General features: G+C 51.4%; 1 protein-coding gene across 1 annotated transcript in view; it reads left to right on the forward strand.

The window, feature by feature from the left end:
- KIF1A (kinesin family member 1A) overlaps nucleotides 1–24,559 on the forward strand; it is a 218,167-nt gene that overhangs the window by 102,820 nt on the left and 90,788 nt on the right. Inside the window, 6 exon segments of the mRNA XM_043522362.1 lie at nucleotides 868–943; nucleotides 13,454–13,533; nucleotides 14,267–14,373; nucleotides 23,660–23,743; nucleotides 24,067–24,247; nucleotides 24,398–24,470. Coding sequence (XP_043378297.1) covers nucleotides 868–943; nucleotides 13,454–13,533; nucleotides 14,267–14,373; nucleotides 23,660–23,743; nucleotides 24,067–24,247; nucleotides 24,398–24,470 — 601 coding nt within the window.

The raw sequence follows: 24,559 nt of genomic DNA on the forward strand, positions 1-24,559 counted from the left end.
TACACTCAGTAGATTATAAGCTTTGTAATTATATCTTACAAGAGGTCTTTTGCATAAAGCATATTCCAGTTACATTATATTCACACTAATAAGCATATTTCCATAAAACATTATGGAGTGCATTGTCACAATGCCCATAGCCCCTTTTCCGGAGGCAGTCAGAGGTGAGGGGACAGGTGCATTTTAGAAATGAATGAGATGAGAGAAAGAGAAGATAAAGTCTCCGTACAACCATTTCAATACAGTGATCAGCCCTCCAAAAGGAAGAGGTGGATGGTCTTGTTGGTAAGGCACCAAATCAGTCTACAAGCTTTCTTCATGACCTCCTATAAAACATTTAATCTCTCTCTGCCTTGATTTCCCTCATCTGTAACACGGAGCTAATAGTACTATCCTGCTTCACAGCTGAGTCTTACTTCATTAACATTTATAAGACACTTTGAGATCCTCAAATAGCCGGCACTAGCTAAATATTATAAATGGAATGTCTGCCTTAATTTAGAGGGCTTCAAGGAAATGGAATTACTGAAATCATTAATATTCTTTATTGATGTAATTGTTTAATTGAACTCTCATGATGGGGGTCATTTTCCTAAGCACTGTACAAATATCTAACAAAGCCCATAGCTAGTCTGTGTAAACATATGTTCCTCTCATGGTTAGCCTCCTCCATCTTTGCCCTCCTCCTTCCACTTGATTCGCCTTGTTTCCAGTTGAACTGTGAGCGCTTTGAGGCAGGGTCTGTGTCTGTGCAGCCCTTAGCACAGTGGGATCCTGATCTCAGTTGGTTTCTCTAGGGGCTGCTCTGATGCAAAAAACTAACAACACAGGTTGTTTTGACAGACTTTTGCTTTTGCTGTTGCTCAGGGAAGCTTTGCTGGCAGAAATGGGCGTGGCCATGAGAGAAGATGGAGGCACGCTGGGTGTTTTCTCTCCAAAAAAGGTAGGTAGGATTTCTTTAATCTCTTCCATCAGGCCAATCAGATCCTTCTAAAAATATACCTACTGCCCGGCAGCAGCACTTGGAAAATACCTCCCTGCTAAATTCATACTAGTCCAACTCATTTCTGATTAGCACTGAGACATGTGAACTGACCCCTCTAGCTCAGTGGGTATTGACTTTGAAACATAAAAATTATGCTTTAAATATCAACCCTGTTCACTGTTTCACTGCTGATTGTTTTAATAGAAACATCCAGCTAATTTTCCCTTCCCGTTCCCAGATTGTGTTATAGTTCTTTTGGCATCCAGCCATTAAGGCCATGAGACAGTGTGCCTCAGTTTCCCCATTCACACACAGCAAACCAGGTTTTTCATGGTTTCTCTGCTGTGATAAGCTTTAAACCCGTTTACCGGTATTAATTGAAAAGTAGCGTTATCATAAGGTTTAACATCCGTGTCAAAATTCTTATCCCCAAAACTTAACATTAATACCAAAATTTTTATCTCAGATGTGCATTTATAAGTATCTTTATGATACCACGTCCTCTGTTCAGATAGTGTGGTTTGAGGTTAGTTTGTTCATTACCCATAGTGTCCTTTGACTCTGTCCCATGTAATCAGTCACTGGCTTTTCCTTCCCTCCAGTGTTCCCCTCTGTGTGGGCTCTTAATTTAATCATGTTTCTGGAATTCTGGTGCCTAGGGTCTGGCAAGATAGGTGTTCAGGGGGATCCTGCACATTGGCTGGCCCTTTGGGGAGCCGTCTCCCAACCCCAGGACTGTAGATATGCAGAAAATCCAGCTCCCCTTTTGGGATTACCCTCTGTTTCCCCCCTCCCTGCAGCACTGAGTCCCTCCCTGCCCCCTGGAGGGCTTTGATCTGTGCTCTCTGGGCTAGGTGTGTTTACCCTTTGATCAGATTCACTTTTTCCCAGCAGCTTTCCCATAACTGCTCTCTGTCTCATCAGCCTGGGGGAAAACACCTCCTTCTCTGTCAGTTGGGTCATTCGTATTCTGGCAAACTACCACCTGGCAATTTTCTGGTCCCAACTCCTCTGTTATCACACACATTGGAGCTGCATCTTGATTTAGAGACACAGTTACTTTCCAAAAACTTATCAGAAATAGCATCCTGAAACACTGGGACCTGGATTGGGGTACCTTCCACCACCCCTTTCTCTGAGACGTCAGCTGTGTGACTGCTCCCCTCCAGGAGGTCAGTTACACAGTTGCTTCTCAAAACCTGGGTCACAGGTGGAGTGACTGGGTGCACAGATGCTGACCCAGCCATCCTCCTAATGTCCTGGGCATCCTGCCCCAAGTGACTAGTGAAGAGACATTCCTGTACCCCCACTATTCCTTCCCCACTTTCCTCCTCTGGGCCCCCTCCTAAGACACATTTATCTGTGCCCCTAGGAAGGGTTCTATCTCTTGTTCAGCTGCAGAACTCTGCCAGCTAACAACTGGGACAGTTTCCTTAATCCCTGACAACACCTCTCCTGCTCCTGTGCTTGAGAGCATGTTGCCTTCTGCTGGAAAGGAGCTAGTCTCAGCCCCTCCCATACTTGGAAGCACACTGCTTCCCTGTATTACAGAGTCACAGGATTCCTCACCAACCTCGGTGGTTTCTTGGATTCCCTGCCCCTTCTCTGGGCTCTCCTCTGGGACACATTTCTCTATGCTCCCTACAGCGGGTTTGTCTCTGGTTCAGCTGCTACCTGTTGGCAGCTAGCAACTTGGACAGCTCTCTCCGTGGCAGGCATTATACTCCCATCCCTTCCTGATGTGGTGTTGTCTCCAGCTGCAGTGCAGGAGTTGGTTTCAACCACCCTCCCACCTGGAAGGATGTGGCTTCTCCCTGCTGCAGAAGAATCAAGGAGACTCTCTCCCATTCTCTCAGCAGTTCCTGAGACCTTACCCTTTCCCTCGGGGATCTCAGCATAAAACTCCCTCCTGCTGCAGGCAAATACTTTAACCTGAGCTACACGGAAAAAATCATTACCAAGGAGCAGGTTGACTAGGAGGTGTTCTATTACCCCCACAGTCAAAACACTTTCCAAACCTTCCCAAACCACATGGTAATCAAGGAATATGCTTTCGTCCACCCCCACAATCACTGCCATTTGGCCAGGTAGCATACTGGCCTTTAGGACCACACTCTGCTTAACCAGAGAGATCTGGGCCCCTGTATCCCTCTACCCCAAGTACTCCTTGCCATTCATTTGGACAGCCTTAATATGCTTGATATCTCGTTCTACAGAGGCTAACCTCACAAAACCAATATGATAGATTTCAATTGCTTGGGGGAGTTTCTGTGTTGAGGACAGCAGAACTAACATGAGCTATTGGTTGCCTGCTTCCTCCTAGCACAGGATGCATATTCCTCAGGTGATCAGTGGAATTACACTGATAGCACCTTTTGGGCTCTTCTGCTTTCACAGGAGATTTGGGATGAGGGTTGGAGGAATGTTTTGGGGTAAGAGAATGTTTAGACTCCCAACCCCCTTCTCTCTTCCCAGGGGCAAAATGGGATCCTCCCTTCCCACCAGTTTTAAACCCCCTTTTCTGTGGCCTGCCCTCAGTTGATGCCTGATGCTGTTAGAAGGCATCAGCTAAAAAAGCCACAGACTTTACATCTTTGTCCCATAGACACTGCTTTACATCAGCCTTACATATGCTTAGGAAATGCTCCTGAGGAAGAAGATCCAACATTCCCTCAAAACTTACCACCTCTTTACCCCTCAACCATTTTCCCAACAAATCTTTCATTTTGTTTACATATTTCCCATTATTCATGCCAATATCCCTCTTAAGATTCCTAAATGTAACTCTATATGTTTCAGGGGTAATCTGAAAACTTCGCAAAACAGTATCTTTAAATTTACAATAGTCTAAAGCATCTTCAATAGGCATTCCATTGAATTAAGATTCAACTTGATAAGTTTATGGAGGAGAAGGTATGATGGGATAACATGATTTTGGCAATTAATTGATCTTTAACTATTCATGGTAAATAGGCCCAATGGCCTGTGATGGAATGTTAGATGGGGTGGGATCTGAGTTACTACAGAGAATTCTTTCCTGGGTATCTGGCTGGTGAATCTTGCCCAGCCAGATTGCCATATTTGGGGTCGGGAAGGAATTTTCCTCCAGGGCAGATTGGAAGAGGCCCTGGGGGTTTTTCACCTTCCTCTGCAGCATGGGGCACAGGTTACTTGCTGGAGGATTCTCTGCACCTTGAAGTCTTTAAACCATGAGTTGAGGACTTCAGTAGCTCAGACAAAGGTTTATTGCAGGAGTGGGTGAGTGAGATTCGATGGCCTGCATTGTGCAGGAGGTCAGACTAGATGATCATAATGGTCCCTTCTGACCTTAATATCTATGAATATATGAATACATTTCAAGCTTTACCATTTAATTTTGCAGTTAGGATAGGAACTCTCTTATCATCAGGACAGAAGTGTTCCCATTTGTGGATTTTTGGAGTGATGGGAGTCATTGGGGTCGGAGGGTTCTAGTTCTGCTTCTCTAGCAGGTCCAGTTGGTGTTTTCACTCTCTTTCTCTTTTTTCTCTCTCGCTCTGTTTTTCTTCCACGGCCCTTCTGTGTGCAGCCTCCTCCCTGGCTGCCTCTGTCTCCATAGTTTCCCTGGTCGCAGCTGCTTCTTTGAGCCTCATTTCTGCCTGCCACATATGAAACTTGTGGTCCTTTTCCTTCTCTGCAGCTTCCAGTCTGGCCAGCTCTACTTTTGTAGCTGCCTCACTGGTAGTCATTTTTCTGCTTTCTTGTGCTTATTTCCCTCATCCGAAATAAACAAACAGAAAATAACAAAATTGTGACCTCCTCCTGACCGTTCTTAGCCACTGCACTTAAGACTCACTTAAAATCACAAATATCAGTTCTTAAAGTGTGAACTCCACTTGGAGTAACAAGCTGTACAAACACCTACTTGCTGTGCCACTGTGACGTTCCCCTGGTGTTATCTGTTGAGTCACTCCAGTCCTCGATTGGGAGCCAGCCTTACCCTGCTCTGCTGTGAGAACCCCCACTCCTGGACTGTTCACGCACAGTCTCTGGCATGTAAGCTGCTCCTTGGATTGAGGAACCGAATGATACTAGCCAATATCTCTGGTCCCAGACACAACCCTAGGAACCTCCTTCTTGCAGTGTTCAGTTATGCCCGCTGGACACTGCAAGGTTATATGAGTTTGTCTATTTAACAAAGAAATTGATATGCACCAGGCTTGTTATCCCAAGGGGAATCTCTGACATGCTTTAAATCAAACACACTTCTTCAGGTAGAATAAACAAACAGATTTATTAACTACAAAGATAGATTTTAAGTGATTATAAGTCAAAGCATAACAAGTCAGATTTGGTGAAATGAAATAAAAGCAAAATGCATCCTAAACTGATTTTAACACTTTCAGTGCCTTTACAAACTTAGATGCTTCTCACCACAGGATGACTGGTTGCCCTTCAGCCAGGCTTCAGTCGCTTGGTGGTGATGTCTGTAGATGGAGGTGGAAGAGACAGGAAGCATGACTCTCCCTTTTATCATGTCCTTTCTTCCCTCTTCAGAGTGAGGTGAGCATTACCGCATCACAGTCCCAAACTGACCAAAGGAAGGGGGTGACTCACTCAAGAGTCCAACAGATCCTTTGTTGTTGCCTTGGCCAGTGTTCTTTGTTCCTGTGAGGCTGGGCTGGGTTTGTCCCATACATGCCCTGATGAGGTGTGAACTGTCCCTCTGCTCCTGGAGAGTTTTTGCCTGGGCTTGCTTTAAGCCTTGAGGACACATTTTCAGCCTCATAACTATATACATGCAATTACAACCTATAACATTACCATAACAACAATGCTCAGTACATCATGAGCCTTCCAAAGACACATGACATAATAAACTGTGCATTAGATACCACACAATCATATTATAAGGATGAATATGGGATGCTGGGTGTTCCTCCGAGGTACAGAATGTCACATCTATCTCCTGGAGTGTTCAGAGGGTAAATACACGAGCAGTGGTAAGGTGCTTAGATGCTATAATAAAGAGGCCATATAAGTATCATTAATAGATAGATACCCAGGAAACAGGTGTCTAATTAACACGTAACTAGATGGGTAGAGAGAGAAAGTAAGGCCTTTTGCAAAAGTGGATCCCTATAACGAAGCACTTAACTCCATATTTGGGTTCCTGGATAAATCAGAAAGTGCTGTGCACCCCGCAACTCCTGTTGAGGTGTGGGGTAGTTAATCAGAGCTCAGCACTTTGAAAATCAAGCCACTTATTCAGGTGCCCAATACCGCATGAGGAGGTGAATTTTATGCAGGCATTATGGAGATTCTTGTCTACAGACACTTGTGCAATATCCTAACAAAAACCACCTTAGCAGTCCTCCCCAAGTAAGAGCTGATGTCCCAGGGCGAAGCAAAGGCTGCAAGGGTTAGCTTAGCACAGGCTGCAAAGCAGGAAGATCTAGATGAGAAAGTGAGAGGAAGAAGTACAAGAAGCCAGCTCAATGAGGGGGAGGAGGAAAGAAGCGACTGTATCATCTGTTGTGACCAGGCTTTAGTAGATTGGGTGGAGGATGCAGAGGAGACATTTTGGCTACTCCCAATTGTCAGATAGACTCAGTAACTAATTCTTTCTCCTTGTGCATCTGCGGGCTCTCTTCCTGAGGGGCTAGGAACCCAGCTCAGGAATCACCTAATCCTATAAAGCAGGAATTGCTTAAGGTCTGTGATCTTCATCTTTTAATAAATAACCCTTCCACTCCTCAGTGTGTTGACTGTTTGCCCTTGCATGAGGGACAGTTTCTGATTCTCTTTGCATACCATGTAGACTGGTTTTATGGTTGTGATTTTAGAGGATCTCCCACAAGGGATCAATCAGGTGTAAGATTATAACAATGTGAACTTGCTCCCAAAAGTGCTCTGCTTCTGGCAGCTAAAATTCCAGCACTGAGTGCTTCCTCCTAGCAGCACGGCTGCTCCTTGGCCATTTGGGGGTGCGTTAGTTGTGCCATGGGAGGACTTGGCTGGCTGTAATTGAATAAAGAAGCTACCAGGTTCTGGTGAATTCAGGAATCTCAGCTCCAGCTCAAAGGATGCATAGGCCCTTCTGTGTTACAGTAGTATGTCCATGCCCCTTGGCTCACACGACCCACTTGACTTTTACTCAAATGCAAGGTGGTATTAGAAAACTGAGGCAAATTTCTTTACGTTTTCCAAGCCAGTTAGAGAAGCAACGTCAATGCTGAACAGACCTGATTTCCCCAACCCCCATGTGGCGCCATCACTGGCACCTGTGCAAAGCGGGTGTGAATGGACCCTGCTGTGAATGGAAAGCCTGATATGCCCCCTTGGCATGAAAGTAAATGGCCCGGTCAGATGCAGGGCACAGGGGAACCAGGCCCCAGCTCTGCTGTTCCCACTTCTGTTTTGATTTTTAATCAGCTTGTGAGGCACTGTTCAGGGAGGAGGAACTGTCAAAGAAGTTAGAAGCCCAGTAAATGTCAATGGGAGTTGGGTACCTGACTCTCTTTAGCCACCTTTGAAAATCCTTATGTGACGTTCCCCTCTGGTGTTATCTGAATTGGTGATCTGTTAGGCCACTCCAATTCTTGACTCTGGGAGCCAGCCTTACCCCGCTCTGCTGTGAGAACCCCCACTCCTGGGCTGTTCACACACAGCCTCTGGCATGTAAGCTGCTCCCAGCTACTTGCAACTGAATGAGACTAGCCAATGTCTTCAGTCCCAGACTAAACCCTAGGAACCTCCATCTTGCAGTGTCCAGTTATGCCCACTGGACGCTGCAAGCTTTTATGAGTTTGTCAGTTTAACAGAGAAATTGGTATGTAGCAGGCTTGTTATCCTAAGGAGAGTCTCTGACATGCTTCAGACCAAACACACTTCTTCAGGTAGAATAAACAGATTTATTAACTATAAAGATAGATTTTAAGTGATTATAAGTCAAAGCATAACAAGTCAGATTTGGTGAAATTAAATAAAAGCAAAACACATTCTAAGCTGATCTTAACACTTTCAATGTCCTTACAAACTTAGAGCACGTCTACACAGGCAAAGTTACAGCACCAGCAGTTACAGCACCGCTCAGAGAGCGCTGAAGGAAAACTGCTGTTGTGTGTTCACACTGACAGCTGCCTGCGCAATAGCATGTTCACACTTGCGGTGCTATTCAGAGAGGTGCACTCTGGGCAGCTTTCCCACAGAGCACCTCTTTCTCCTCTGCTACTAAGACTTGTGGGAAGGCGGAAGAGGTCGCGGGGCATCCTGCGTCCTGACCCAATGCCCTGTGACACATTGCTTCGCATCCCAGCAATCCCTGTGATTCCATCTGCATTTGGCACCATCTTTCAATGGTTTGTGTACGGTGCGCCCTGCCCTGCCTCTTTCTGGCTGCAGGAATGGATCCTGAGCTGTTGACAAGAATGCTGTTCGCACTGACCAACATGTCACAAGTGGCAGTGGAGTTATTCCTTAAACTACAAAGGCAAGAGGAGTGCAACATTGATCTCGCCATGCAAAGTAGCTACGACACAAGATTTCTTGTGGCATTCACGATGGTGCTGACCACTGTGGAACACTGCTTTTGGGATCGGGAAACAAGCACTGAGATCACATTGTGATGCACGTCTGGGATGACGAGCAGTGGCTGCAGAACTTTTGCATGAGGAAAGCCACGTTCATGGGACTGTGTGAAGAGCTTGCACCAGCCCTGTGGTGCAAGGACACAAGTATGAGAGCTGCCCTGCCGTTGGAGAAGCGCTTGGTGATTGCACTGTGGAAGCTGGCTACTCCAGACTCCTACTGATGGGTCGCTAACCAGTTCAGAGTGGGAAAGTCGAGCGTTAGACTCGTGTTGATGGAAGTGTGCAGGGCCATTAATCGCATCCTGCTCCGAAAGACCATGACTCTGGGCAACATGCGTGAGATTGTGGATGGCTTTGCACAAATGGGCTTCCTTAACTGTGGAGGGGTGATAGATGGCACGCACATTCCAGTTCTGGCACCAGACCACCTAGCCAACGAGTACATTAATCGCAAGATGTATTTCTCAATGGTTCTCCAGGCGCTTGTGGATCACTGTAAGCGTTTCACAGATATTAACGCAGGCTGGTCCGGAAAGGTGCATGATGCACACATCTTTCATAACACTGGCCTGTTCAAGAAGCTGCAAGCAGGGACTTTCTTCCCAGACCAGAAGATCACCATGGGGGAAGTTGAAATGCCCACTGTGATCCTGGGAGACTCCACCTACCCCTTAATGCCGTGGTTCATGAAGCCATACATGGGGCAACTTGAGAGCAGCAAGGAGCAGTTCAACAACAGGCTGAGCAAAATGCAGAATGACTGGAGTGTGCATTCGGCCATTTAAAAGCCTGCTGGCGATGCCTGTATGGGAAACTGGACATGGCCGATGATAATATTCCTATGCTTATAGCGGCATGCTGTACACACCATAATATTTGTGAAGGGAAGGGTGAAAGGTTCACTCAGGGCTGGACAGCAGAGACTCAGCGCCTGGAGGCTGAGTTTGAACAGCCAGAGACCAGGACTATTAGAGGGGCACAGTGCGAGGCCATAAGGATCAGGGATGCTTTGAGGCAGCAATTTGAAGCTGAAAGCCACTAATATTTGTTGCTGTGCTCGGGATTGCAATGCTTGTAATGCTACGAGGTAATTTTTGCACATGATGCAAGAAGGGGCCTTAACATAGCTGTAAGTATGTTGCTTTGCAGTGCTCTTTTTGCTTTCACTTAATAGAATAAAGATTGCTTTCAAACAAACACAACAATTTTACTGAAAGACAACAACCAGAGGAGACAGTCAAACGAAAAAATTAATCAGCAGGTAGGGGGATGGGGGGGAGGGAATGGGGGAATGGAAGGTTTCAAGAGGAGGAGGGGTCCCGGGACGGCTATAGATTTGTGTATGTCCAGGGATCATACCCAACCTTCTCCTTTGGAGTACGATGCAGCGGGTGCTGTACTTCAGCAGGGCCAAACTACAGATGGATGGGTGTTGAGTGCAGTAGGTATTGGGAGTGAGGAGGGAGGAGTGGAATACTGTGGATAGAGAGTAGAGCCAGGAGGTTGATAAGAGTATATTGGCGGGGGGAGCATGGGAAAGTTTTTTGCGACAGCGGCTGCAGGGGAGAGCGGGCGCAGAGCTGCTTGGTTTGAAGAGCTAGTATCTCCCTGGAGCATGTCCGCTTGGTGCTCCATAACTGTTAAGAGCTGCTCCGTGGCTTCTTTCTGGTGTGCCGCGTTCGCCTTTTGTTCCCTCTTCTTGCTGTCCCGCCACTCCTTCAATTCCTTTTTCTCGGTGGCGGACTGTATCATAACCTCATACATAAAGTCCTCCTTAGTCCTTCTTGGCTGGTTTCGAATTCTTCACAACCATTCTGCCGCCAATAAGGGAGGCTGGCCTCCCACGGTCATCTCTGTGAAGTTCAAATGCAACATTTTACAGAAGCAGTATTGTTTGCAACACAGACAACACTTTTTCAGTGCTTTAAAACACAGCTGACACTAACTGGCTGACTCCAGGCAAGCACACACAAGCCACAAGCCCTCCAAAATGGTGAGTATCCACAGGGGCAAAGTAAATCACTGTTCCCGGACCCTGCTGTACACTAGGCACATGGCTGTTGGGCACTTGGGGAGAGCCAGCACTGTGGGGGGCTGGGCTGATAATCATTCCTGTCCCCACACTTTCCACAGGAGATTATCATTTTGGAAGATATCTCACTGTTGAGGGTGAGCAGGGAATCAAGGGAGGGTGTTCTCCAAGCCTGCGGCTTCCAACCTGGTCCCTATGCAGCTAGCCTGTGTGCAGCTGTGGTCCCCCCCATCCACCCCCCATGACGGCACAGTGGTGTGGGAAAGTTACCGTTGATGGGGTAAGAAACAAAGCAGCTCTGCCGAGGAACCTGCGGGAGCGGATTGCCCAGTATCTCCACAAGAGTTTCCTGGAGATCTCTGAGGGAGATTTCCATGAAGTGAGGGAGTGTATCAACAGCTGCTCAAACTAGGCATGATGTGGGAGACAAGCCTGCTTTCTGCAACTTCCTGCCCCCAACAGCTCTCTTCAGCAATTTCCAAAACCAGATCCACTTACCGGGGGCCTCCTCTCCTGTTTCTGCTTCGCCAATATCCGCCTGCTGTGACTGGTGTGACAGGGTCGGGCCAGAGGACTACAGGACAGTAATAGAAGGCAGATATATTAGCCCCAGGTTAAGTAGGTCCCTTTTCCCTGGGTAAGGGAACAGAGAAGGTTCCAGAACAATCAGGAACCTTCTGGAGACAATTAAGACAGACAGGCTGATTAGAACACCTGCAGCCAATCAAGAAGCTGCTAGAATCAATTAAGGCAGGCTAATCAGGGCACCTGGGTTTAAAAAGGAGTTCACTTCAGTTTGTGGTGGGCGTGTAAGGAGCTGGGAGCAAGAGGCACTAGGAACTGAGAGTGAGAACCTATGGTGTTGGATGACTGAGGAGTACAAGCATTATCAGTTACCAGGAGGAAGGTCCTATGGTGAGGATAAAGAAGGTGTTGGCAGGAGGCCATGGGGAAGTAGCCCAGGGAGTTGTAGCTGTCGCACAGCTGTTCCAGGAGGCACTCTGGACAGCTGCATTCCACAGGGCCCTGGGCTGGAACCCGGAGTAGAGGGTGGGCCCGGGTTCCCCCCAAACCTCCCAACTCCTGATCAGACACAGGAGGAGTCGACCTGGACTGTGGGTTCAGAAAAACGGCCAAGCTGAGGGCTGTCATGAAGCTCCAAGGCGAGCAAATCTGCCAATAAGCGCAAGACCCACCAAGGTAGAGGAGGAACTTTGTCACACTGGCTAGACTCCTCTGGGGTAAAAAAGAGCTCCTGACTGCATGCATCTCTGGCCTCCAAGTCATCCTCTGCCTCTGGTTCCCCCTGCCCCTCTTCATCCAAAATTACCTCCTCCTGGCTCGGTCCACTCTCGACTGGCAAAGAAGCCAATGAAGTATCCACAGGGGACTTCACAGTGGAGGTGGGATCACCACCAAGTATCGCGTCCAGTTCTTTGTAGAACAGGCAGCTTGTGGGCACAGCACCAGAGCAGCGGTTTGCCTCCCGCGCCTTGTGGTAGGCATTCCACAGCTCCTTCACTTTGACCCTGCACTGCACTGTGTCCTGATCATGGCCCTTTTCTATCATGCATCTAGACATGTGTCCATAGGTATCTGCACTGCCTCCTCTCCCCAAATACCGATGAGGTCCAGCAGCTTGGCATTGCTCCAAGCAGGGGATTGCCTGGTGCGTGGAGCAGGCATGGCCACCTGGAAAGATGCGCTGAGACCACTGCACGCATCACCGAGCAAACAGGAAAGGGATTTTCAAATTTGCAAAGGAATGTACGGGGTGGGGCTGATGGTTGGTCACCTGCGGGCAGGGCAGTAGAGTTCAAACCAATGGCCAGAGAGGTGAGAACAGGCATTGTGGGACACCTCCCAGAGGCCAATCGCAGCGCTGTAATTGACCAGGGTGTCTACACTGGCACTGCAGTGCTGTAGCCCCGGTGCAGAAAGCTCTACACCTCTCATTGAGGTGGTTTTTTAGAGCGCTACAACTGCACAGTTTCTGCGCACTAAGTGGCTTGGCAGTGTGTGCACCTCGGGAGTTACAGTGCTCAAAGCTGTTTTACTGCGCACAAACTTGCAAGTGTAGACAAGCCTTTAGATGCTTCTCACCACAGTCTGGCTGGGTGCTCTTCAGCACCTTTGATCAGCGCTTCAGTCGCTTGGTGTGGTCTCTGTAGATGTAGGTGGAAGGGAGAGAGGAAGAGCATGGCAAATGTCTCTCCCTTTTATCATGTCCTTTCTTCCCTATTGGCTTACCGCCACCTTCAGAGTCAGGTGAGCATTACCTCATTGCAATGCCAAACTGATCAAAGGAAAGGAGGTGACTCCCTTGAGAGTCCAACAGATTCTTTTGTTGCTGTCTAGGTCAGCGTCCTTTGTTCCTGTGAGGCTGGGCTGGGTTTGTTCCATACACGTCCTGATGAGGTGTGAACTGCCTCTCAGCTCTTGTAGAGTTTTTGCATGGGCTTATTTTAAGCCACCAGGATACATTTTCAGCCTCATAACTATATACGTGAAATTATAGCCTATAACATAACTATAACGACTATTATAACATCACTATAACAACCATACTCAGTGCATCATGAGCCTTCCGAAGACACCCAACATGACAAACTTTGCATTGGATACCACACAGTCATTTTACAAGGATGAACATTGGGGGGCTGGTTGTTCCCCCGAGGTACAGTGTCACACCCTACCCCAAATGTTCTCTCCTGGAATTATGCTGGGGCAGGAGTGGAGGCTCCGTGCAGTGGAGCAGCCTGTCAGATGGCTGTGTTTTTGAGGGTAGGGCTGTCCTGTGACATGGCTTGGTGTCTGGCATGGTTATTGAGAATGCCTTTGACCCGTTGTCTCTTTCCCTCCTAGACACCTCACCTGGTCAATCTGAATGAGGACCCGCTGATGTCTGAATGCCTTCTGTACTACATTAAGGATGGGATAACCAGGTGAGAGCGTAACCGCCACAGAATCATGTAGCACCAGTGTGTCTGCTGAAATGAACAGCATCGGACTCTGGTTGTCTGAGTGCAGGGCAGGCCCGGGGCATGGGATCCCCCTCTCCTCCTCATTCACTGCTGAACCAGGTATCGGTGTTCTGTTGCTATCAAACTCAGGTCACTAGTGACAAAGGGACCTGATACTATAGAGGAATTGCAGCCCTGCCCTCTGTGTGGTCCCTGGGTCAGGCTGGACTTCCCAGAGAAGTGAACTGAAGGGGAATCTAATTGATGTGTTCCCATGGATTTAATGTGCTGTCCCGTGAAGGGGAGCTGGGCAGCGCTATCCTTGTGGAAGAATGTCCCATCCTGGGGATGGGCGAGGGCTGTCGTCTGCAGAAGCCTTGGCCCTACACTACCCAGGCGTACTGTGAAGGGGGAGCAGACCCCGGGTGGGCAGGGAGAGAGAGCAGATGCATATTCTAATTCCACCACTTGGAAGGGATGCATTAGCTGGTGTATACTGGCATGTGAAAAGTCACATTTCCCCATGACAGCTTCCAATTAAGATGTTTGCCTTGCTGCCCACTGAGGGTCTCCTGAGACCAGATCCAAAGCCCATTAAAGTAGGTGGAATGACCAGTGGGCTTTGGATCAGGCCCTTCAAGTGCGCTGCTGTAAACGGTCTGAAACCTGGTGTATTATTGCCAGGGAACCCCACTAAGTCTGTGTCTCGCCGCAGGGTCGGCCGAGAGGACGCGGAGAGGAGGCAGGACATCGTGCTGAGTGGACACTTCATTAAGGAAGAGCACTGCATTTTCCGCAGCCACACGAAGGCCGGTGGCGAAGGTACCCTCAGACAGAGAGCCTCACACGTCCACACTCTGTGCTTTCACCCCAGTTCAGTCACATACCTGGCTACCTGCAGCTCCTTCTTAGTGTTTGCAGTCAGGGCACCCGAGCTCCTACTTACATCCAGGAGGACTGGGGCACTAATGCCTGTCAAGAGGCATGGAGGAGGGCACCTTCTCTCTATCTACTTGTCAAGGTGGGGTGTGTGGGAGTGCAGCCTTGACAGGATGTGCTGTGATATCACCGCCTGTCTCCTGGGTTGGGTCATTCCCATTTCCTTCCTTGCACTCGTTGAAGCACAGTCAGACCAATCTCCTGGCTGTGCCAGCTTCCCCGGTCACAACCCTTGAAAGGCAGCTAGCAGTTGAAAGGCAGCTAGCAGTGCAGAGCATTGGCAGGACATTGTTGCCTTCCATAGCCACGCCAGAAGTGAAGGGAACCATCTCCAGGGAATTGCAGCTGATATGCTAATAGAGGCCATTCTGTAAGGCAAATCAGGAAGTAGAGAAGATGGGTGTGAAAGAAAAGAGTGAGCTATGGAGGCTGATTCCCTTGCCGAAGACATTCTGCGTTATCTGAGGTCATTCCTCCTGCAGAATGGGCAGTTATTGTTAATGAGGCTTGCTCACAGGAAGTGGGGGGTAAATCTCTGGGATTGATTTGCGGAAAGGCCGGAGACTCAGGCTCTGGTTTTTTCTTAATCCCGCCACAGTCTTTCAGAATGCGCTTTGTAGCTTCGATGGGAGCACGGTCCAACCCCTAGAATCAGTGGTACACGTCACTGGCCAAGCAGTGTGAGGCCAAGCACTTAGCTCAGTGGCATTTTGCTGTTTGCAGTCTTGAGATGCACAGGGAAACATTTTGTTCATTTTGGTGACTGGCGACCAGACCTGATTTCCACCTTGTGCCCATTTGATACTTAGGCAGTGGAGCGGTGGTGACATCAGAGGTAGCACAGCCAGTCATAACTTCGTCCCTCTAGTTCATTTGCATACTTCAATCCCATGTGTTGAAATGAGTCAGCAAGTGAAACTGCAGGTCAGGATTCTGCTCTGCTTTGTCAGAGTTGGGGGCTGGGGGCTCAGGACTGGAATAGTGGGGACTGCTTCAGGACAGGAGCTGTGTTGGTTGAGTAGGAGTGAGGCTGGAGATTTAAACTGTGGCTCCTTCCACACTATGGCTGGCCAGGGGTGCAGGAACAATTGGTGTAGTGGGGATGCTGACAGTCATTGAATCAAACTGTAATATAATGGAAACCACTTCAAGACGGGGGGTGTGGAGCACCCCACCATGTTCCCTCTAATTTTTTCTATCCATGGGCAAAATGAATTTTGTTATGTGCACCATATTGAGGTAATGTGGGGATGTGCGCCAGCAGTAGAAACAAAAAACCTAGATATTCATGTGTTTTTTAAAAGTTACCATAGGGATAATTACTCCAGCCAGGACAGGGTAGGCATTTTAGAACTCACTGATCAAAGAATTAAATTTAAGCATAAGAGAGAAACAGAAATTATGAAGTGCGTAGACCAGTCAAAACACTAAAACAACACACTTTGAAATATGTTGGAAGGTGAGTGTGAAAGACAGAATGTGTGTGTGGGGGAGAAACAGAGAACACACTATGTGAGTGTGTGTGTGTGTGTGTATGTATGTGTGAGAGAGAGAGACAGAGAGAGAGACACACTGCCCCTTTAAGTAGATCGGCACTCAGCAGTCTGAAGCCTGCTCCCTGCTTGTTCAGACACAGCAACAGCTGCCAGCCAGCTCAGTCCTGAGCCCTGTCATGTCCGCACCCCGCTCTGTGGAGATGGGGTATAGGGATGCAGGGAGGGGGACACCCTGACATCAGCGGTCTCCTCTCCTCCCCCACGCTCTGCACAGCAAGCAGGAGGCTCCCGGGAGCAGCTGGCTAGAGGCAAAGGGCAGGAGCAGCGCAGCAGTGGGGGAAGGGACACCTAAAGTGTGCGGCACTTGATAGCCTGCTGGGCGGCCCCACAGCTTAGAGGGAACATAGACCCCTCCCCAGCACCCCTAGTTCTTCTTCAGGTGCTTGTTCACATCCATTCCACATTAGGTGTGCGCGCACCACATGCATAAGCATCGGAAACTTTTTCCCTTAGCGGTTCCCAGCGGGGCCCCCCGAGTGGCGCCACTGCGCCATGCATATATACCCCTGCTGGCCCAACCCCCTCCACTTCCTTCTTACCGTCCTTGGCGGCGTTGGAACAACCTCACTCTCTCTCTCTCTCTCTCTCTCTCTCGTAGAAGAGCAGTCAGAGTAGCTGTTATCAGGTAGTTAACATACCTTTATTTTGTGGACACTTAAGTGATTAGGTGCTTGGAGGCTTCCAGCACCCACCCCAGGCCGCGGGGCATGCCGCAGACCCACGGCTTCAAGGCTTGCGCCACGTGCTGCAAACCTATGCCAGTTAGTGACCCCCATGGCTCATGTCTACGTTGCCTGGGGGATCGCCATCAAATTGAATGGTGTAGGATTTGCAAGGCATTTAAGCCAAGAACAAGGAAAGAAAGAGACTTCCATTTAAAGCAGCTGTTGATGGAGGCCACATTGCAGCCACCGGGCCCGGATCACCCAATGCCGGCTCAGGCTTCCTCAGGGCGTAGTGCCCTGGAGCTGTCGAGAGACCCGGCACCTGCTAAACATCGTAAACTGTCAGCCCCAGAGGGCCAGACAAGGCCCCGGCACCACTCGTCCTCCCTGGTGCAGCCCCCGGCGCAGCCGAAAGGAAGGCGCGGTTGTTCCCCACACAGGAGGCCAGCACTTCCCAAGGCCTCGAGTGCCGGTAAGAGCGGGAAGGCCGCGGTACTGGTGCTGACACCGGCGGTCCCAGCAGCACAAGCCCTACCAAGCCCAGACCTAAGTGAGCTCAGTGCAGACGATGGGCTTGAGGGCATAACGGATCAGCCCTCCACGCCTGGCACCTTTGAGGCTGCAAAGGACCTCATCAAGCTGTCGGCGGCGAGCCCCCTCCCGTAGGGGGAGAACCTTCTGGCACCCATGGCTCGGGTGCCGTCGAGGGGTAAGCCGGCAATGGTGTGCCGCTCAAGGACAGCGTCCCAGCACCGCTCCTGGAGTTGGTCCCGGTCGAGCTCCGACTCCGCGGACTCACAGTGGGTCGGCGTAAGGAAGCACCAGAAAGGGCACACGGCTCTCCGGCACCACCCAGAGACCAGCACCGGGAGAAGTTGAGACGGCCCTCGCCAGAGGACTCCCACAGACAGTCCCGGTGCAGGGAATGCCAGCACTGGTCCCGGTCCAGATCCCGGTCCCGGAGATACCGGTACTGCTCCCGCTCCCGCTCAGCCAGGAGCCGCTCGTTCTCCCGCCCGCACAGATCGTTGGCACCGCCATGGCCTTCGCGATCGGCGTTGCCACAATCCGGCGCCAACTCCAGCCGCTATAGCTACCCGCACCGGGCCTGGACAGCAGGGACCCTCAGGTGGGCTGGGAACCCCAATGGGGGCCGTCAGGCCATTGGCCCTTCTGGAACCCCTGGGCCTATCAGGAGTGCCAAGGGGCCCTGTCCACAGCAAGTTACTCGGTGCAGCGGTCCCGGTCCCCGCACCGATGCCAGATGGTGCCGGAGGCTACATTATCCAGGCCTCCAGCATCCCCTCAGGATAAACCGGAGAGACCCGAACCGAGTCTGGTGCCGTCCAATAGACTCCCGCCCTGGCCCGAGCCGGAGGCCCCTCCCACGGGAGAAGGGGAGCAGGAGGACCAACCAGAGGGGGTTGAGCAGCAGCTAACCTCCTCATCATCCCCGGGTGAGGAGGTGGTGGGTACAGAGGTGTCCAGCCCTCCGATAGACCATAGAGCCCACCAGGAGTTGCTGTGCAGGGTCGCCCAGAACTTGGGGTTGCAGGCCGAGGAGACGGTTGAGCAGGAGGACCACATGGTGGACATTTTGAGCCCCGAAGGTCCATCCAGAATAGCACTCCCGCTCATTAAGACCATTAAGTCCAAATATAAGACCATATGGCAGACTCCTGCCTCCAGCGCTCCAACAGCCAAAGGAGTGGAGCGTAAATACTTTGCCCTACTAAGGGCTATCAGTTCCTGTTCTGCCACCCGAGTCCATGCTCCCTAGTGATCTCAGCGGTAAATGAAAGGGAGTGCCATGGACAGCAGGCCCCAACCCCTAAGGCCAAGGAGGCGAAACGCCTGGACCTTTTTGGCAGAAAGGTGTACTCATCTGGGGGCCTTCAGTTGAGGATTACGAACCAGCAGGCCATCCTCAACAGGCACAATTTCAACTCCTGGGCGGCGGTGGGGAAGTTTAAGGACAACCTCCCGCAAGGTTCCCAACAGGAGTTCACGACCCTGGTGAACGAGGGCAAGGCAGTAGCCAAGACCTCTCTCCAGGCCTCCCTGGATTCAGCAGACGTGGCAGCCAGAACAATCGTGTTGGGGGTGGTCATGAGGCGCTCAGCGTGGCTGGAGGAGTCAGGCCTGCCACCCGAAGTCCAGAGTACACTCCAGGACCTCCCCTTCGAAGGGTCCGGGCTCTTATCGGACCAGATAGACACGAGGCTGCACAGCCTCAAGGACTCGCGAGCTACAGTTAAGTCGCTGGGTATGCACACCCCGGCGACCCAGAGGAAGCCCTTTAAGCCGCAGCCTCCCCCTCAACGCCAGTACCAGCCTCGCCATAGGCATGAGCCTTACCGTAGGCGAGGCAGGGATAACAGGCGATGGCGCAACAACAACAATAATGCACGGGGCCAGAAACCAGGCCAGCACAAACCCCAGCCGGGCAGTAAGCCAGGGTTTTGAAGGTGCGCTCGAGGACAGCGTACCAGACCAGTCACCGGAACCGTCCCTTTATTTCCTGAACCACCTGCCCTGTTTCTCCCGTGCATGGTCCACCATTACCTCAGACCTTTGGGTCTTACGCACGGTGCAGAACAGGTACTCGCTGCAGTTTGCCTCCCTCCCCCCCCAACCCCTCTTTCCTGTCCCTCTTCAGGGACCCCTCTCACCAGCATCTCCTAGAGAAGGAAGTCCGCTTGCTGCTAGAGGCAGGGGCGGTAGAGGCGGTGCCGCACAGCCTAAGGGGAAAGGGGTTCTACTCCCGGTACGTCCTCATCCCCAAGGCCAAAAGGGGCCTTTGTCCCATTTTAGTCCTGCACGGGCTCAACAAGTTCCGGGTCAAGGCCCGGTTCCGCATGGTCTCTCTGGGAACCATCATCCCTTCCCTGGATCCGGGGGACTGGTTCGCTGCCCTCGACATGAAGGACACGTACTTCCATATCGCCATCCACCCAGCACGTTGGAGGTTCCTACTCTTCACCGTAGGCCAAGAACATTACCAGTTTGCGGTTCTCCCGTTTGGTTAGGCCGCAGCCCCAGGGGTATTCACGAAGTGCATGGCAGTGGTGGCAGCCTTCTTACGGAGGCAGAGAATCCGGGTGTACCCATACCTAGACGACTGGCTCCTGGCGGGCCGATCTGAGGCGGACATGTGGGGCCATGTGGCAGATTGTTCCGCGAGCTGGGGCTCCTGGTCAATGTCCCCAAGTCCATGCTCATACCCACGCAAAGAGTGGAATTCATAGGGGCGGTCCTGGAAGCAGTGGAGGCCAGAGCAAGCTTTCCAGTATCCCGATTCCGGGCTATCCAGCAAGCGGTGGCCTCCCTGCGCCAGTTTCCAATGACAACGGCCAGGTGCTGCCTGCGGCTGCTGGGCCACATGACAGCATGCACGCACATGGTCAGGCATGCCAGACTGAGACTCAGGACTCTGCAGGCGTGGCTCGCTCGCATGTACTGCCCAGGCAGGGATCCCCTGGACTTGGTAGTGACAGCCCCAAGGGATGTGCTGGACTCCCTGCTGTGGTGGCAGTCCCAGCCTGTGGTTTGCGAAGGCATCCCCTTTGCCGCCCCACAAGCGGACCTGATGGTGGTGACGAACGCGTCAGAACACGGATGGAGGGCTCACCTGGGGAACCTCAGGACTCAGGGCTTGTGGTCTGGAGCAGAGCGGTCGCTCCATATCAATGTGAAGGAGCTCAGGGCGGTTCGTCTCGCCAGCCAGACCTTTCACGCCACTCTGAGTGATCACTACTGCCATGTTTTATATAAACAAACAGGGCGGGGCTCGTTCCTCACCACTCTGTCACGAGGCTCTCCTCCTCTGGGACTTTTGCGTAGCCCATGCAATTCATCTCGAGGCGTCCTATCTCCCGGGGGTACAAAACGAGCTGGCGGACTCCCTCAGCAGGTCATACCGCATGCACGAGTGGACGCTCAGGGTGGACGTCGTGCTTTCACTCTTCCGCAGGTGGGGGTTTCCCCCGGTAGACCTGTTTGCCACCAGGGCCAACGCCCAGTGCCCACGGTTCTGCTCATTCCAGGGCCGCAGCCTGGGCTCGCTCGTGGACGCATTTGCGATCCCATGGAGAGGGGGCTTGATGTATGCTTTTCCCCTGCTCCCCTTAGTACACAAGGTCCTGCTTAAGGTACTCAGGAACAGGGCGGCAGTGATCCTCATCGCCCCAGCCTGGGCCCGCCAGCACTGGTACGCATCGCTCCTAGAGCTTTCGGTGGAGGCCCCAGTAGTCCTGTCCCTACACTGGGACCTCATTACACAGGACGGTGGGCGGCTTCTCCACCCTGACCTGCAGTCACTGCACCTGACAGCGTGGAGACTCTGTGGCTAAACGCCTTGGAGAGCCAGTGCTCCTTTCCTGTGCAGCAGATTCTGCTTGGCAGTAGGAAGCCCTCTACCATGGCGACCTATATGGCCAAGTGGAAAAGGTTCTCGTGTTGGTGTGAACCCCGACAGGTGCGGCCATGCCAGGTCCCGGTGCAGGCCATCCTGGAGTGCCTCCTGCACCTCAAGCAGCAAGAGCTAGCACCATCCTCACTCAGAGTACACCTGGCGGCCATCTCTGCCTTCCATCCGGGGTTCTTGGGGGGTTCGGTGTTTTCCCACCCAATGGTGGGATGGTTCCTTAAAGGGTTGGAGAGGGTGTTTCCATACTCCCGCCCTCCCAGTCCCTCCATGGAACCTTAACCTGGTCCTCTCTAAACTCATGGGACCCCCTTTCAAGCCCCTCACTTCCTGTTCTCTTCTCCACCTTTTGTGGAAGGTGGCATTTCTGGGGACCATTACCTCGACCAGAAGGGTGTCCGAACTGATGGCCCTCACCTCTGAGCCACCGTTTTCAGTATTGCACCAGTATTGCTCCGACGGCACCCCAAGTTCCTCCCTAAGGTGGTCTCCCAATTCCATTTGGGCCAGGACATTTGTCTGCCGGTGTTCTTCCCAAACCTCATACGGACCCGAGTCACTGCAGCTTGCACACCCTGGATGTGCGTCAAGTGCTGGCGTTGTATTTGGAGCGCACCAAGCCCTTTCGTAAATCTACGCAGCTGTTTGTGGCTGTAGCCGAGAGGATGAAAGGCCTCCCAGTGTCGGCGCAGCGGATCTCGTCTTGGATTACAAGCTGCATCCGGACGTGCTATGAGCTTGCAGGTGTTCCGGCCCCGGCGGTCACGGCCAACTCGACTAGGGCACATTCCTGGCACAGGTCCCGATCCAGAAGATCTGCAGACCAGCCACCTGGTCCTCGGTGCACACCTTCATGACCCACTACGCTGTCAACCAGCAGGCCAGAGAGGACGAGGCAGTTGGCAGAGCGGTCCTCCGAGCAGTTGTTCCGTGACTCCTACCCTCCTCCAGAGGTAAGCTTGTGATTCACCTAATGTGGAATGGACGTGAACAAGCACTCAGAGAAGAAAAAACGGTTACTTACTTTCTCGTAACTGTTGTTCTTCGAGATGTGTTGTACACGTCCATTCTACCACCCACCCTTCTACCCCTCTGTCGGAGTCGCCAGCAAGAAGGAACCGGAGGGGGTCAGGCCGGCAGGGGTATATATGCACGGCGCAGTGGTGCCACTCGGGGGGCCCAGCCGGCTCGATGGGAGCCGCTAAGGGAAAAAGTTTCCAACGCTCGTGCACGCAGCGCACGCACACCTAATGTGGAATGGACGTGAACAACACATCTCGAAGAACAACAGTTACAAGAAAGTAAGTAACCGCTTTTTCCTGCATCCGTGTGCCTGGTTCAGGCAAGATCATTTCCCTTTGCCCAGTCAGAACGGTTGTAGTTCATGTAAACAGTGCTCATGTGGTGCGGCAGGCAGAGATTCCTTAGCCTGCTGCACCCAGTGGGCAGTCTCGAGAGGAGAGAAGACAGGCAGGCAGCAGGGTTCGGGTTCAGGTTACTGGTGGGTGTTGCCTCAGTGCTGTGAGGGGAGGTTGTTATTAATATAAAATTGATGACACCAAGAAGACCGGCAGCCTGGCTGACTCAACATTATACAGGTTTGCTGGCAGTGTCCTTTAAAATCGCTACAGGTTTAGGGATAGAGACTGCTTTCCTACCCCTCCGCTCACCTGCAGCAGCAATGGGGTGGGCAACCCACTGGCATACAAAAGCAATGCATTGTTAAAAGCTGGAGTGGCCCAATCCCTCTTTCACCCTGTCCAGGAATCTCTGTGCAGCCTAGCTTGCTGAAGAGGTCAGCAGGTGGCAGTACCACAATATAATAGTTCGGAGGTTACTTCTCACCGAGTGACTAGAGAACAAATAATACAGCTCCCAGATCCCCAGGCGGTCCCTCTGTTACTCAGTGTCATGTGCTGTCCCCTCTTACACGTGCTGTGTAGTGCTTTGCTCTGTGAGCAGCCCCCGGGCTGTCTGTGGGACTAGTTGTGACGTGGGAGGAAGCGGGGCATGTTCTGGCTCTCGGTGATTAATGCTCAAAGACTGATGGCAGGTAGTTTGCAGTCTGCAGATCCAGGCTGGACTTTGGCATGGAAGAGACAAATCGTTAAATGCCAGTGAAATAATGGGGGTAAGAAGGTGGTGAAGGCCTGCCATGTGGGAACATAAGGAAATTAACCTGACATTTATAACTAAGATATAGACACAGGGGGAGATCTTCAAAAGCAGTTCAGGGGTTTAGGAGCACCAGCCCCATTGATTTTCAGCGAGACGCACTCCTAAATTCCACAGGCGCTTTTGAAGTACAACCTTGTTGTATGTGCTTGGGCTTGTATGTCTGGAGCAGGGTGTCCACTGGCATCAAGATGCTAAACAAACAGCCCTCCCTTCCCATCGCAGCCCATAGGGCCTGCACAGCCAACATTTCCGATGCAATCAGGAGACCAGCAACCCTTCAGGCCTCTGCTGTCCCTTCACACCTCTCCTCCTGTCTCTTTCTCTCTCCTATGCCTTTCTCACAGTAGTGGTGACACTAGAACCTTGCGAAGGGGCCGACACCTACGTCAATGGCAAAAAAGTGATGGAACCCAGTGTCCTGCGATCTGGTAGGTCCTGCTTCAGAGGGGGTGATTGACTCAGCACTGACAGACTGCTTTAACCACTGACCCACATAGATCCCTTATAGAAACATACCAGGTCACCCTGTTGGGCAGATGGTGGTTCTAGTCTAGTGACATCAGTGGAGTGACAGTGGGGGATAGTCAGTGCGGCTACTCATGCTCAAATGCTCTGTTGAATCAGGGCATAAGTCATGGGACATGAGAGGCCTTGTTGGGGGAAATCCTGTTGTGCAACCCTTGCCACTGAGTTGGGGTTTCTGCTTATAGTGGAGACCTCATTGGTTAACTCTGAACTGCCCTCCCCAAAGGAAACCGCATCATCATGGGGAAGAGCCACGTGTTCCGATTCAACCACCCTGAGCAGGCTCGCCAGGAGCGGGAGCGGACCCCATGTGCAGAGACCCCCGCAGAGCCAGTGGACTGGGCCTTCGCGCAGCGAGAGCTGCTGGAGAAACAAGGCATTGACATGAAGCAGGAGATGGAGCAGAGGTGAGGAGGCATGGGGGAGGCAGAGGAGATGAGGGATCGTGGAGGGAGGGGAACATGGAGAGGTGGAGCAGAAGGGAAGGAAATGGGGTGCCAACCGGTAACTGTGGATCTGTCCAGGTTTGTCATTATGTCCTTCCTAATTCTTCACAGGCTTCAGGAACTGGAGGACCAATACCGCAAAGAGAGAGAAGAGGCCAACTATCTTCTTGAGCAGCAGAGGCTGGTAGGCACATATATTCTGCTTCTTAACTGGTTCATAAGAGCAACACTAGTTACCGTCAAGGCACAGAGTGGGGTTGAGTCTCTAGTTTG

This window comes from Chelonia mydas, chromosome 9 (assembly GCF_015237465.2).
Source record: "Chelonia mydas isolate rCheMyd1 chromosome 9, rCheMyd1.pri.v2, whole genome shotgun sequence".
Taxonomy (NCBI): domain Eukaryota; kingdom Metazoa; phylum Chordata; order Testudines; family Cheloniidae; genus Chelonia; species Chelonia mydas.